The 14,913-nt window shown below is 49.2% G+C and overlaps 1 protein-coding gene across 2 annotated transcripts in view; it reads right to left on the bottom strand.

The window, feature by feature from the left end:
- LOC135829738 (tyrosine-protein kinase BAZ1B-like) overlaps positions 1–14,913 on the bottom strand; it is a 54,012-nt gene that overhangs the window by 24,544 nt on the left and 14,555 nt on the right. For both annotated transcript variants that reach the window (XM_065342128.1, XM_065342129.1), the window contains 15 exons: positions 14,789–14,913; positions 13,774–13,868; positions 12,966–13,391; positions 12,648–12,716; positions 12,128–12,216; positions 6,988–7,081; positions 6,512–6,551; positions 5,506–5,640; positions 5,090–5,168; positions 4,586–4,661; positions 3,902–4,043; positions 3,109–3,364; positions 1,732–1,938; positions 635–752; positions 37–144 (listed from right to left, as the gene is read on the bottom strand). The exon at positions 14,789–14,913 is cut by the window's right edge and continues 50 nt beyond it. In XM_065342128.1, the coding sequence (XP_065198200.1) occupies positions 37–144; positions 635–752; positions 1,732–1,938; positions 3,109–3,364; positions 3,902–4,043; positions 4,586–4,661; positions 5,090–5,168; positions 5,506–5,640; positions 6,512–6,551; positions 6,988–7,081; positions 12,128–12,216; positions 12,648–12,716; positions 12,966–13,391; positions 13,774–13,868; positions 14,789–14,913 (2,059 nt within the window). The remainder of the gene's footprint in view (positions 1–36; positions 145–634; positions 753–1,731; positions 1,939–3,108; positions 3,365–3,901; positions 4,044–4,585; positions 4,662–5,089; positions 5,169–5,505; positions 5,641–6,511; positions 6,552–6,987; positions 7,082–12,127; positions 12,217–12,647; positions 12,717–12,965; positions 13,392–13,773; positions 13,869–14,788) is intronic.

Consider the following 14,913-nt stretch of genomic DNA (forward strand, 5'->3'; position numbering starts at 1 on the left):
ACCTGCGAGAGATCTCTCTCCGCCGTCCATTCTTACCATGTCCGTCATGTTATCTGTGGTTGCAACGCGTGCCTGGAACAGCTCCAGATCACCTGGATCTCCCAGTCCACCACGGTACAGGCGCTGTGCTATCTCAACCAAATCCTGGACAGAGGCAGCAGGACAGATAGATAGAGAGGGAGAGAGAGAGAGAGAGACACAGAGAGAGAGAGAGAGAGAGAGAGAGAGAGAGAGAGAGAGAGAGAGAGAGAGAGAGAGAGAGAGAGAGAGAGAGAGAGAGAGAGAGAGAGAGAGAGAGAGAGAGAGAGAGAGAGAGAGAGAGAGAGAGAGAGAGAGACACACACACACACACACACACACACACACACACACACACACAGAGAAAAGAGCAGTCTAAAAAGTCAGGGCAGAGACAACAGGTTGCTTGAGAGCAGTGTATGTGAACTATCAGGAGAAAAAACTACTAGTAGTCATCAACCAAGGACTGTTGGGGGCTACACCATTGATCCCAAACAACAAGTTTATTCAAAAACCACCATTGACCACCAACGGGCAATTGCCGGAGAAGAGTATTCGCAACCAATGCAGACGCTTGCGAGCATCCCCCTTCCCCCTCACTCTCTCCCTTACTCACCTCTTTGTACGAGTCCCTCAGTTTGTTTGTGCTCAGATCTCCAGAGGCGTTGGCAGCATCCTCCTCTTCACCACCACTACTGGCCGTGTCCACATTGGACAAGAAATTGCTGGAGTATCTACACACGCACACACACACGCACGCACACGCACGCACGCGCGCACACACACACACACACCGCCAAAATGGTCAAGAGGACGGGGAAACAACATCAGCATAACTGTCACCAGTATGAATAGAGACAATACCAACGCCAATAAATACTGTCGTGACAATGTTTTTGAAACAACAACAACACCATCACCAACAACAACAACAACAACAACAACAACAACAACAACAACAACAACAACAACAACAACAACAACAACAACAGGAGCTAGTTCACCACCAGCACCAACAAACAGCAACAACTCGACCAACAAGAACAGCAGCAACAGCAGCAACAGCACAACCAAAAACTACAAACAGTGGAAATGAACCTTGATTTGAAGCAAGTTCGCCAAGTACAAGAACAGACCAGTCACACCAGTCACACAGGAATAAGAAGGTGACGCACAACACTGCGCCATGACAACACTACAGCATATGTGCTTCTGATAGCCAGGGCAAGAACAAAGCCGCACTGACAGGGTTCGTACAGATTCTAGACCGCACAATTCCAAGACTATTCTCAAGACCCCAAATAGTAGTTACATGTACTTCACAATCACCAGTCCGTATATGAAAACTACAGCATACACACTTCTTGATGACACACAAAAGAACTAGGGGTGTGCTCGGGTAGTCGGGTACCCGTGCTACCCGTGAGGACTTCGGGTAGATGGGTACAGAATAGTACCCGAAAACATGGGTACAGAATAGTACCCGAAAACACGAAGTCGCAGATGACATCATGTACAGTGCACGTGTACAAATTCACGTAATACTCCGCATGTCAACCCAGTGTGTAAGGGAAGGGGTGCATTGTGGTGATACCATGGAAACATTACCCGGGGAAAACTACCCGAACCCGATACCCGAAGAAAATGCTACCCGACTCGGCCCTAAAAAGAACAAAGCCATACTGTACCCAACCTACAGCATACTATACATACTTCTTGATGGCCAGCACGAGAGCAGACTTCTGCTTCTCAAACACCTCTCGCAGAGCCTTCTCGCGAGCGCCGGTGAGCGTCAGGGAGTCGACGTACTGCTCAAACTGGGCGACCGACTGGAACACACGCCATCGGCCAGCACTAACACCAGCACCGCTGGCACTGGCACTGTTGACTGAGCCATCTGCTGTTGATGCGGGCGCTTGGCTGAAAACAACAATACGCACGACAAGAACATTGCTCAGAAGTAAGAATGAGGCTTCTGGCAGTTTCATTTAGAACTTAGGTCACACTTTGTTTTTTCTATGTTTCTCGTCATCGCCCGCGTAGGATTTCAGAATTTTCGGAAGAAAAAACAAGTTCATACTACGTACATGTATGTGCGCTGCACATGCTGCAGCAACTAGATGCGTCAATCAAAATCGTAAATTATTATTATTATTATTATTATGAAATGACCCAAAGGCAATGTGCCTATCGAGGGGTTCATTTGATTGAAAGAACAGTAGATAGAGAAATGTTTGCAACACAGCAGGAAAGGAGCGCTCCTCGTCCGTTCTCTGCGATGAAGGCTGTCATGACGAAGCTTTCAGTCGTTCACTGCCTGAGCCTCGTGGGTCCCAGGAATACCGTAAGTCGGACGAGTTCCGCTGCAACTGGCGTCTGTGGAACGATGTCGTAGGCAGAAAATCAAAGCAATAGACGCATGGCAAGGAAAATATGAGCAGCATGGAGACAAGAGTTTGATAAGCGGACACAGGAACGTTGAAGTAACAAAACCAAAATTAATGACGAGTGGGAAACGTTTGTTGATGCGATAGCAGATAAATGTATGTTCTCTTCGCCATCCGTCGTAATCAAACTTTATGCTCTCATTGTTGCAGTTTGCCTGATATTCGTGGGCTGATGTGATAATGTAGTGCAATCATGTATGGGACTACATGTACGTGATTGTACAATGTAGTACTGTATACATGGTATACGCAGTGTCTGGTATGAATCACGCATATACATGTACATTGAAAAATGTATACAGTTTTCAGTAGAAATTGTTCTTGTTTTTTCCTTGGCTTTTGTTTTTTTTCCGCCCGCCCGCGTACCTTTTTTTTAAATTTGCCGACGAGAAACATAGAGAAAACAAAGTGTGGCCTTAGAAGGAACTAAAAATAAAATTAATTGATGTGAAACCGATGTTCAGTGTGTTGCAGAGTTATGGGAACGAGCTTGTCAGCTCGAATGCCTTTCTTCTAAAAAACATTGGTAAGGTGGAAACAACAGCACATTAACGATTCCTCCATGGAAAGAAAGGACCCTTCCAGCTCATCCACGAGAATGCCAATAAGTAACCAAGTCTCTCTACGTTCCAATTTCACTCACCTGATGGCGACGGGCTTTGTGTCGTCAGTATCCATAGCAACGTCAGCCGACGCCGATGCTGCTGCCATGGTGGAGGAAGAGCCGGCGGCATCCAAACTGCTGGTAGTGAGGGTGATCTGGCCAGCGGCACTAGAGCTGCAGCTTGTGTCGCCGACGACGACGGAGGAAACAGACGAAGTGTTTCCCACCGTTGTTGACGACGTTGTTGTGGTCGTTGTTGTGCTGCTCTGTAGCGTGGTCTCGCCGTGCGTACGCACTACAACATATAAACGCACACACACACACACACACACACACACACACACACACACGCGCGCGCATGCGTGCACATGCACACACCACACATACATACGTATGAACAGTCAGACCTTGCTTTTCCCTCATCAAAACGTCAAAACGTCGGCCAGCTTGGGTAGTAGTCTGGTCGAGGTAACTCACAGTTAACGCTACGGAGCACCGTGAAAGGCGATTTCGGTTACCTATGTCTGAAGCATGCAGTCGGGACATCAAACACACACAAACTGCACCTTGAGGGCATATCCAGCGCCCGATTATCCTCCAGAAACACATATCCAGCTCAAGCTGCAAGTCCACATACCGGTACAAGCATGTAGCATGCAGCTGGGCCACTAAACACACAAACCGCACCTTCAGGCATATCCAGTGCCCAATTATCTTCCAGGAACACATACTAGTATCCAGCTCAAGCTGCCAGTCCACATACAAGCACAAAGCATGGAGTTGGGCCATCAAACGCATACACCCCCCCCCAACGCACACACACCAGCCGTACCTTCAGGCATATCCGGCGACCAGTCATCTTCCAGGAAGACACCGGGCAGAACGGACGGGTGGAAGGACCAGCAGCGACGACGGAATCGATCAAAGCCAAGCGGCATCAGGCGGAATGCACGCTTGCAATTCTCAATGTCGTTCTGCCAACATGCAAACACATACGACCAGCACGAGTGAACACACATAGAGAGGCAATGCGTCTTAACCTGCTAGAGTGCTCAATGCCTCGCATACGCACCAGCACCGACACACAGACACACGTTGACAAGGCTTGAAACTGCACTCGTGAAAGCTTTCAATGTGTAGTCCAAGAGCCTGAAGTGTGATCTTCTTCTCAGTTCAGTAAAAGCTGTCATGGCGACCACTTGGATAAGGCGACCACCTGTCCCAGAATACCACTGCAGCCAGGATCAAGGGATGCTGCTTCCACTGTCAAATGACCCTGGATAAGCAGACCACCTGGTAACAGAGACCACGTTTTGATGGTCCCTTGAGCGGTAGTCTTGAACAGGTTTCACTGTCTTATTGTATTCTTGTGTCTCCAAGAAAACTGTACACAGACACCCACTAGCCAGTAAGTACACATCTCGTGCATGGAACCATCAACCAGGAGTAGGTGTCCCGACAAAACAACACAACACCAACAACCATCATCACGGCCAGCAGGGCAGTGGGTACTCACGAGAAACTTCAGCTGCTTTTGCTCGCGCAGTTCGGCTTCTCGCTGCGCCTGCAGCTCCTTTGCTTCACGATCACGCCTGTCAGACAAGACCAGGGAGAGCCATGGAATTAGATACTTCCAGGAACACGAGAGACGGGGACTGCACGACAGTGTACCATGATTACGCACATTTAAGAACATGCCCTTTTATACATGTATACACAAGTTTTTGCTATAATTGCAATTTTTGCAGGCTGATCGGTGTCACATACAAGCGCATGTGCTTGTGATTGTGTTCGCAGTATGGAGTGTGGAAATTGTGCATTGGACCTTGTAAAGATGGTATCATGGTGGCATCAGTGTGTTGCGTGATTAGATTCACCTATAAGCTCATGCGATGGTATGTGAGGGTGCGCTTATGCCCGGGTATACGCTCATGCGCTTTACTGCGGAAATATGGTATATGGGAGTAGGAAACTGTACATGAGAACGAGGAAGAGCACACGAGAGCAGACCTCAGCTCACCTTTCCTTGTCTTTGGCTAGCTGGCGCTCCCGTTCCATCTGCCGCTCGGTGGCTGGACGACGCTGGGCGTGAGTATCCTCTGCGACAGGAGAGAGAGAGAGAGAGAGAGAGAGAGAGAGAGAGAGAGAGAGAGAGAGAGAGAGAGAGAGAGAGAGAGAGAGAGAGAGAGAGAGAGAGAGAGAGAGAGAGAGAGACGCACACCCACACACAGGCACCCACCCACACACAGAAGAGACAAAGAGGGAAACAAGCTACAGCAAATATACCATCAATGAATGATCAAAGGATTCGAGGTGAAAGCAAAAACTGCCACCACAATGGCACAAATCTGCCAGAACAGATTGGCTACTGAAAACTATGCTGGTTTATTGAGAGTGCTGTAGATACCGTGCTGAATGAAAGAGAGACCACTGTACCTTCATTGGCCTCCTTTGCACCGCCGGCATCGGCATCTTCACCTTGAACATCTGTGCCGGAGTTGCTCTGACCAGCAGGCACTGCCGTTGCCGACGCGGTAGTCGCCTGCGCCTTGTCAGACTTGGAGGAGAACACTGAAACGAGAACAACAACAACGACAACAACAACAACAACGACAACAACAACAACAACAACAAAACAACAACACACAGCGCAAACAAGTCAGCCGCTAGACAAGCTCCTGATTTCAGAAATTTCAAAATTAAATGCATGAGCAGGGAATAATTTAACCAGTATCGCATCGCAGTTTGCTACGCAATTCTTCTGAGGTGCGAAGCAACTTCAGAAACGTGTCACAGAAAACTGCGATGCATATTGATTGTTCACTGTACCCTATGATGCACAGTGTACATGCCAGGTGTGTGTCTTAGGGATAAAATAGACGCACGAAACTTAAAAAGGTGCTGAGCTATGCATCCTGGCACCAGGCTAGGTTTGTAACTAAGGTGTTACAAGGTACATTGTACTTGTCGTCTGAGCTTGCACTCTGATCAGCTCTCCAGCAGGACGGTTGTCAAGTGTTGAAGAAAATTGTTACGCAACATTTTGGAACTGCTTTTCAAGTTTGATTTTGCGTAGCAAAATTGCAATGCAAAAGATTGAAAGTAAAGTATTCCCTGATGAGGGCCAAAAAACAGGTTTGGGGAACAGACATGTTACTGTTTGCACAGCTATTGAAATTTTAGGTATGAAAGAGATACACTGAATGCACTGAAAATACAAAACACCCAAAATTTGTGAAACTACAGTATATGCTTAGGCTGCACGTTTGTATCTGAAATCGGACCAAATATCCAATCTGGCAGCTAAAATAATAGATGTTACGGCTCGCAGATGAGTCAGCCGGACTGCCATTTCCGCATGCGTAGGAACCCAACCGCGATCAAGGATTACTGTGTGGATACATCTAAAACATTGCCGCGTAACGTGCACCTCACACCTCACCTTTGAAGCTGTCCATGGCATCCTTCATGAGCTTTTGTTGCTGCAGACCATGGAATGTGGCATCACGAACACAGGCACACACACGCACACATACACGCACACGAACACACAAGTTGGATGACCATGGATGTGGCCTCACGAACACAGGCACACACACGCACACATACACGCACACGAACACACAAGTTGGATGAGCGTGACGTATCTCTCAAACCCACAAGGAAATATCAGGGCAACATTAGCCCACCCACAACACACCAACAAGGAGCTGTGCAACAGGATAATACAAACACCAGACACAAAAAAACAAGTCCTTTCACCCTGCGTGCAGCCTGGATGCATGAGCCATTCCCGACACAGCGGACACGCACACACACACAGTGGACACGTACACACGCACACACACACACACGGACACACACACACATACACACACACGGACACACACGCAGAGCAGACACTGGAATCACACCAACCTTCTTGAGCTGTTCTTCTTTCTTGGCCTGCTTCTCTTTCTTCTCCTTCACTTCCTTCTCTTTCTTCTCCTTGCCCTCCTCGATGCGAGTACGCCTAAACAAACACGGAGAGCAAGAAGAGCACAGACTCAGCTGTAGTGTATTTGAAAAGTCCAGACGTCTGGTTTCAAAAAACCATTAGGCCAGCATCTATACCAAACAAAATCTGTGACCGCTTTGCGCATGAAGTTTCCGAAAATGGGCGTGCGTTATTCAATCGCTTAGAAATGTACGGAAAAAATTGGGGGAATTGCCTGAACAATATCCTGAAGAAATTTCTCCAAAAGCTCAAACCAAATTTGAATTATTCGGTTAAGTCTAGAGGTGTATACTTTCGAAACGCACACTTAAGTACTGCTAAAACTGGCCCGGGATGGCAGTGATCTAAGGGCGCGTTCGAATTGTCACTCTTTGACTCTTCGAGGAGCTTCGTTTTTCTGAAGAGGTGGCCTTATTGGCCTCTTCAGAAAAACGAAGCTCCTCGAAACTCATCCGATGGGAGAGGTGGATTAGTTCCGAAGAGTTTGGAATAGCTACGTCACGTAGTACATGGAGATGGTCGATCTGATCGGACGCCATCATCGCCATGACAATTCCACTGATAAACTTTAAAATGATAGAAACCGTTCTAATGGGACACTTCAACTAATCTCTTTATAAAATTTGTTAGAACAGTTGATGAAGACAATTCGAACGCGCCCTTAGTCTAAAGTACGCATGGCACCGTTAGTAACTGTACAATGGTTTGGGCAGGCAGCAAACTTTGGACAGGTTCCAGCCTCCACTGCTGTTATCATAGACCTGATCCTGGCCACAGTGTCCTGGGTACGAGCGTACGCACTCTCCCTGGAAATTTGAATTTTTGATTTTCACAGAAACAATTTTTCGCTGACACGGGTCACATTCTTGCGTTTCTAGGACTGTTCTACGCTTGAAAGAAGAACAAGAACCACATACAGTGAGTGACTACAACATGATAGACCACACCAGAAAATTTGAAGACGATCGGTGAAGGTTGAGCTGAGTTCTGACACGATCTGTTGAAACAACTTCATGTCGCTCGTCATCACGATTGAGTAGCATCTCCGTTCTTGATAGACCCTTCCCTTCGTGTTCCAGAAATTATTTTTCATGTTTGGTGAGTTTCTCGTCGGACCTCAGGTCTTTCTCGATCGATTGCCACCTCACTCGATCCGAACGAAACCTAAACTACCGAAACGAAGCCTGCACTTTTTTGGCTGTTTTTCCGTTTTTACGTGTAGATCTATAGAATGGATCGTCATGTTCGATTACTGGGTCTTTTGTGTCGCGTCGGCGGTGTTCCGCTAGCCAAGCAGAAGCAGAAAACTACGTATTCTGTTTCTGAGAATGCCGAGGGTATTCTGAAATGTTTTGAAGTGGATATCACACAGGACCAACCACACGTGCACCCTACACAGATTTGCAGTACATGCTACAAGGCTGTGAATTATGCTTTGAGCAAGTCAGAGTATACACGTTGTGGTGGAGGATGTGCCGAGCCAAGTAGCTGGCTTCCCCATGATCATGTGCATGAGGATGGTACCACAGTATGCAGGGTATGCACTACCATTGAGCAAGCTGCCAAAGGTGGTCGTCCGGCTAAGAAAAAGAGAACAACAAAGCCACCTGCCCGTACAGCGGCAGCCGTTACATCCACGTGCACGTCTACGCACACAGGCACCCACCAGACACGGTCTCAGACAACAGGGATCAACTCGGAGAGTCAGAGTACATGTTTACAGAAATTGTATGATGTAGCAACACCAAGCTATGCAGCCACCAAGAGTCTGAGCACAGATAGATTCATCGGATGCCAAGCTATATTACAATGTACACTATGCAGCAATGTGCTAGAGAGAGCCGTGGAAGCAGACTGCTGTAGAAAGAGCTTTTGTTCCGCATGTGTGTGGGAGTGGCTGGCTTCTGATACAACATGCCCTGGTTGCAATGCACAGCTCTCCGTGTCGAATCTCAGCACGCCCAATCCGATCTTGCAGGGCTGCCTTGCCGAACTAGTGGTCAGGTGTGACAATTATGCTGGAGCGCTGATTGGTTGCCCGGCAACAGTGCCACTTGCTCAACTTGCCAGCCATGTGCAGAACTGCGAGAACACTGGTAAGCAAACAGTCGGCCCGTCCACCGCTGTCAGCGATGTGCTCACTGCTTCGCCGTCAAAGCTCCGAGGCAACGTGTCAGACAGTCTCACCAGCCATCTAGTGAAGAGCAAGGCGGATGCTGGCGTACTTCAGTTGAGGAGCCGAGGTCCATCGCAGACATGGCAACGAACAACAGTTGCAGCTGTACCGTCCAACAATGCATCAGCCAGGACTGTGCGGCGACGCTGTGCTGAGCTTGAAAAAACCAGCCAGCGCGTAGCAGGGAGTTTCGCCGGTGCAGTTGTCCAGCAAGCTGCCACATTAAGCCGGCTAAAGGAGGAAGAGCGTAAAGCTGTTCTTATTGAGGCTGGTGTCATGCCAAAAACACCTGGGACAGGCACAACGCTAGCATTGAAAGCCAACCTACACATGCCATGGAATCAGCTCCGGAAATTGAAAGTATGGCTGAAGGACTTTGGCCTGTATCTCGAGTCAGAGCGGGTAATGCGGAAACAGCTCGACGATCTTTTGCCCTTTACCATTGTGGCAGAAAAGACACCGTTCGTAGCAGCATCTGGAAGCGTCGAGCTGCATGCAATGGTGACAATTCCTGATCTTGTTGGGACTGTCCATCACTACTTGAACCAGCTGGAGGCAACAGATCAGCTTCACTGGCATGATGGCGCAATCCCAAAAGATGAGGTATGGGTCAAAATCGGCGGCGATCACGGTGGCGAGTCCTTCAAGATGTCGTTCCAGATCGTTACTGTACAGCAGTGCAATGCTCTACGGCACATCATTCCGTTTATCATCTTTGCTGCTAAAGATACGGCAGCAAATCTGTGCACGGCCCTGCAGCCATTCGTCAGTGAGGTCGAGAAGCTGGCCAGTACAACGTGGCGTAACAGGTCAGTGAGGGTCTTGTTATTCGGAGATTACGAACTGCAGACCACGTTGTACGGCTTGTCAGGGTCGAGTGGAACCCACCCTTGCCTGCACTGCTATGCGGAAAGAGATACAGCTACCTGGGTGTAGCGGAGCACCGCGCAGTCTCGATTTGTTGTGCACAGACAACGCTGCCTTTGTTGCAGCTGGTGCAAAATTAGCGGACGCTAAGAAGCACAACAACTGCATCCGGCCACCGATCTTGCCTGTGTCCCTGGACAATGTGATTATTCCCGTTCTTCATTTGGATCTGGGAATATTCGCTTGGATATTCGATGCCATGACCAAGGACTGCCAGATGCTGGACGTTGCCCTTGCATCATCCAGTACAGCAGTTGGCACCGATAGCCGAGCGTACACTGTCACAACAGAGATGCACGAGAGCCTTCGCCAGAAGCAATTGGATCTTCAGAACGAGCGCACAGCAGCTGACAGTCTACAGGAGCAGCTCGAATGGCTTGCGATCCATGCTTCCAACCTGACTGCCCCACAGCTTGAAGCGGCCACAGCAGGAATTCAGGCGAAGCAGCACACCACCACAAGCGCCATCAGCTCTCTCCAGGATGAAGTGAAGGCTCTGTCTGACCAGCTCCAGAGCCGCAGTATTCTGCATGGTCCATGTGAGGCCTCACTGGACAGAACTCTGCAGGAGTACAATATTTGTCGCCAGCGGTACCATGGTGGTGCCTTTATCGGCAATCATATTCACCATGCCCTGCAGCCACCAGTGGTTGCTGCTTTGTCAAATGCGCCTCTGATTGTCGCCTCCACCACAGAGAGAGCAGCGCCTCCATCCGTTCTCGACCAGGCCAGAGTAGTGGCAAAGCGGTATAATGACCTGCTCACTCAGTTCTCTCACTGCCGCCGAAGATACTCGTTCTGCGCAACAATGTCAGCAGAAGATATTCAGCTGTTCGAGAGTGATTGCGCTACCTTCCTCTCCACAGCACGGCAAGAGGTCGTCACCAGAAAACTTGGCCATGTAACGCCTAAGCTTCATTTGCTGGAATGCCATCTGCCTGACGCCTTGGCAAGATTCAGAGTTGGCCTGGGCCTACTAGCTGAGCAGGGAGGTGAAAGTATTCACGCCGAGTTCAACGACCTTCGCAAGCGACACGGAGGCGTCGTGAACGATGTCGACAAGCTACGGACTGTCTTGAAGGCTCACCTTTCCTCCACGCTTCCTCAGCACGCCAAACTTGTCCCTCAAAGAGCCAAGCGCAAGCGGAAGGCCAATTGAGGACCGTTTCAGGTAAGTTCCTTGCTCAAACGATATCCCAAACATGTTGTTTGTTAGTTGATTTTCAAATAAATTTAATTTTTGTGGGTCCGCTTTTGGTGCACACATGATTGTTTGCGTACGCGTGCACACGCGCCATGTGTATTACTATGGAAACTCGAAGAGTTTTTGCACGTGACGTGATTGCCGCCATCTTACTGAGTGGCCAGGCGCAAACAGCAGTGCCTCCTACGGATTTTATGAACATTTTAAATGCTTGCGAAAACAAGCTGATTTTAATGTTTGATTCCACACATTTCATATCTGCAGTGCAGAAAAACTGCACTGTAAACCCAGCATACGGGGGGGGGGGGGGGGGGATCTTTAGTGATTCCCCGAATCAGACCCATTTTGCGGGGACAAGTTTTCATATCCGCAGATCAGTTAACTACGGTAAAGCGTGAAATTTTCGCGGCGTTTTTAGTTCGCATTTTCGGAATCCGGACAGGTTTGCGAGGTTTTAATTTTGCGATTGCAGAATTTGCCACTGTGGCATTCATGCTACACCTTCCATGGATCTCCTTTTCGCGCTGTCTAAATTTCGCGATTTCCACGCGGTCGTGAATTTCGCAGAAATTAGACCATCGCAATAATTTCACGGTTTACAGGAGTACTGTATAAACGCGGGTAGTTTTAGCAGGGGAAATCGATTCCCGAAAACCAGCCCAATCTGGCGAGCACAACAGGTGTTTGTGGGTGTGTGGGGCGGTGGGTGGGGGGAGAGACATGGTTGTTGATAAGAATAAAGGAGTGCACTCACCACAATTGTCGCATGTCATCTCTCTTCTCCACCTGGAAATCCTGAATGGCTGTTGTGCTCAACACACGGCCGCAAAGAGCCACCAATAGCTACATACAAGAGTAAACAAATAACATCGCACGCACACCCACGTGTGTACACACACGCACACGCGCACACGCACAAACACACACACACACACACACACACACATCACCATCATATTGCAAGAGCTGTGTACCAAAGTCCAATAGTCTGCAAGAGAACTTGGAGATATGAAATAATGAAATTGCGTTCAAACCTCCCACCCTACGCCTTGACGTGGCTAGATTGGCACTGGTTCACCGAGGAGCTTCTGCAATTTTGGCAATTCAGGACACACGCACAGACGCGCACGCCTTTGACCTTGACCTTTTTGACGCCCATCGCCAGAGGCAATGATAGAGATGCTACAACAGAAGACATAGTAACTTGTGCTGGGATTCGATGGGCACACGTGCGCACGCACGCACACACACAGCAGTGATCCAAAGCAGCCTACCCGTAGCTTATCGGTGGGCTCCAGGTCCTGGAAGTCGGTGTGGGCAAGACGTACAAGAATATCAACAAGCTGTGTGGCGGCACGAAAACACAAACAGGAAAGGAACAACAAGAAATTAACGTCACCGGAGGAGAATTGTGCCGTGCAACTAAGACGCATGCAATGGGGGTGAAAAGGCGCAAGGCAACTAAGATGTACGCGATGAGGGCGGGAAAGCACCAGGCAACTCGTGCAACTAAGACGCATGCAATAGCGGTGGAAAGGCGAAAGGCAACTAAGAGGTGTGCGATGAGGGCGGGAAAGCATCATGCAACTAACCTGCGGCGTGAGATCCTCGTCCTCGAAATCCTCTTCCTCAGAGTCGTCGCTCTCCTCAGCGCCTTCCTTCTCCTTCTGCTGCGTCTTCTCGTCCTGTGCCGATGACGACGCTGGTGCGGCGCTGGCATCAGCGGAGGCAGTGGCAATACTTGGCTCATCCGTGTCCATTTCCTCTTCGCCGCCGTCTTCGCTTTTCACTGCACCGTCGTCAACGGCGTCCGGAGTCTCGTCCCCAGTGGTTGTCTGCTCCGGTGATGTGGAAGCGGGGGCGGAGGATGCTGCTGCTGCTGTATTCTTGCCACCGGCCGTCGGGGCGTTGGTGGCTAGCAGTTGCGAGGGTAGGAGCAGAAGACGGGTGAGTTCCGGTGCTGTCTCCGGCATCAGTGGCATGGCGGACACTTTGAGGCCCAGCTCCTTGCGGTTACCCTGCGGAAATTGCACGCACAAGCACAAACTCGAGAAGTCGAATGCATCCTCTCTGTTTCTCTATCTGTCTCTCTATCTGTCTGTCTGTCTCTCTCATGTACATACTTATTAGTATACACACAAACACGACAGCCCCCCGCCACAGCGACACTCATACCAGATTGAGATGGGGGCCTCATATGTAAGAGAATGTGGCGACCGTTTGCCACCAAAGGAGCAGGGCTAAGTACATTGAGAAATAAGGCAGGCCATGTCTGCCCTGGCACGCACGCACTCACTCACACATACATACACACATACATACATACACACACACCATGTACCACACACAATGTACCACACACACACACACACGCGCGCGCGCGCACGCAGGCATGCATACCTGGTCGGCCGACACAATCTTCAGCAATGACATGAGAACACCAGATAGCATATCCATTCCCTTGGAGCCCTTCACGAGTGCTTGCGCAAGAGAGCCTGCAACACCACCAGTAGCAGAAGCATCAGCACCATCACCGCCAATAGCAGCAGCAGCAGCAGCAGCAACAGCAACAACACAATCATCATCAGCAGCAGTAGCAGCAGCAGCAGCAGCACCACCACCACCACCACCACCACCAACAGCAGCAGCAGCAGCAACAGCAGCAGTAGCAGCAACAACACCAACAAAAAGAAATTGAATAAGCGGCACGGAGACAATAACTTTCATAAGGCAATAAGCAGAATCAGCGAAGCGGACATTGGACGTTGTCATGAACAAAAATAAAAGATGGATAAAAAAAGTTGGCATGCGCGTACTCCTTACACTTCACCGTCTCTGAGTCTCACATTGTTATTATTTCTCACCTCCCCACCTCTGTTACTAGTTTCACACTTCACCTTCTATTTCTCCTATTTTCTTTCACATACTGCATTTCGTACTCTTCCACGTATATACTGTTGTTCATTCCTAGATTTCAGTACTATTGAGACGTATTTTCCCTGATGAATGTCTCTAGAAAACGTGTTCGGAAACTTTTTATCCAACTTTTTTTATCCATCTTTTATTTTTGTTCATGACTACGTCCAATGTCCGCTTCGCTGATTCTGCTTATTGCCTTAAAAAGAAATTGAGACAAAAGTTCATGTGGTGAGACAAATCTCTTGGAAGACAAAGAAACAGGAAGAATAAAAGAACCGGTCCTAATGACCTGCGGAGTGCAAAATACGGGGGACATGTGCACCCCCTTCCCCCCCAAAAAAATGTCGACCTAGGTTCAGCATGCACATAATGACCGTGAAATGACATGCACCAGCCATCCTACACATATGCGGCCGTGCACCCCTTAAAAGGGGTGCGTGCACCCCCCTCCCCCTAAAAGGGGGACCACCTACACCCCTGAGGTCCAGACACCTACCGGCGCTTGCGATGGGTGCGGTGGCCTGCGGTGCCAGAACCTGCTGGAACACGTGCAGAAACTCCACCACCATCGCCAGGTCGCCAAACGACTCGTTGCAGAGGCCGGCGGGTAGGCTGACCGCC

Source organism: Sycon ciliatum, chromosome 13 (genome assembly GCF_964019385.1).
Source record: "Sycon ciliatum chromosome 13, ocSycCili1.1, whole genome shotgun sequence".
Classification (NCBI taxonomy): domain Eukaryota; kingdom Metazoa; phylum Porifera; class Calcarea; order Leucosolenida; family Sycettidae; genus Sycon; species Sycon ciliatum.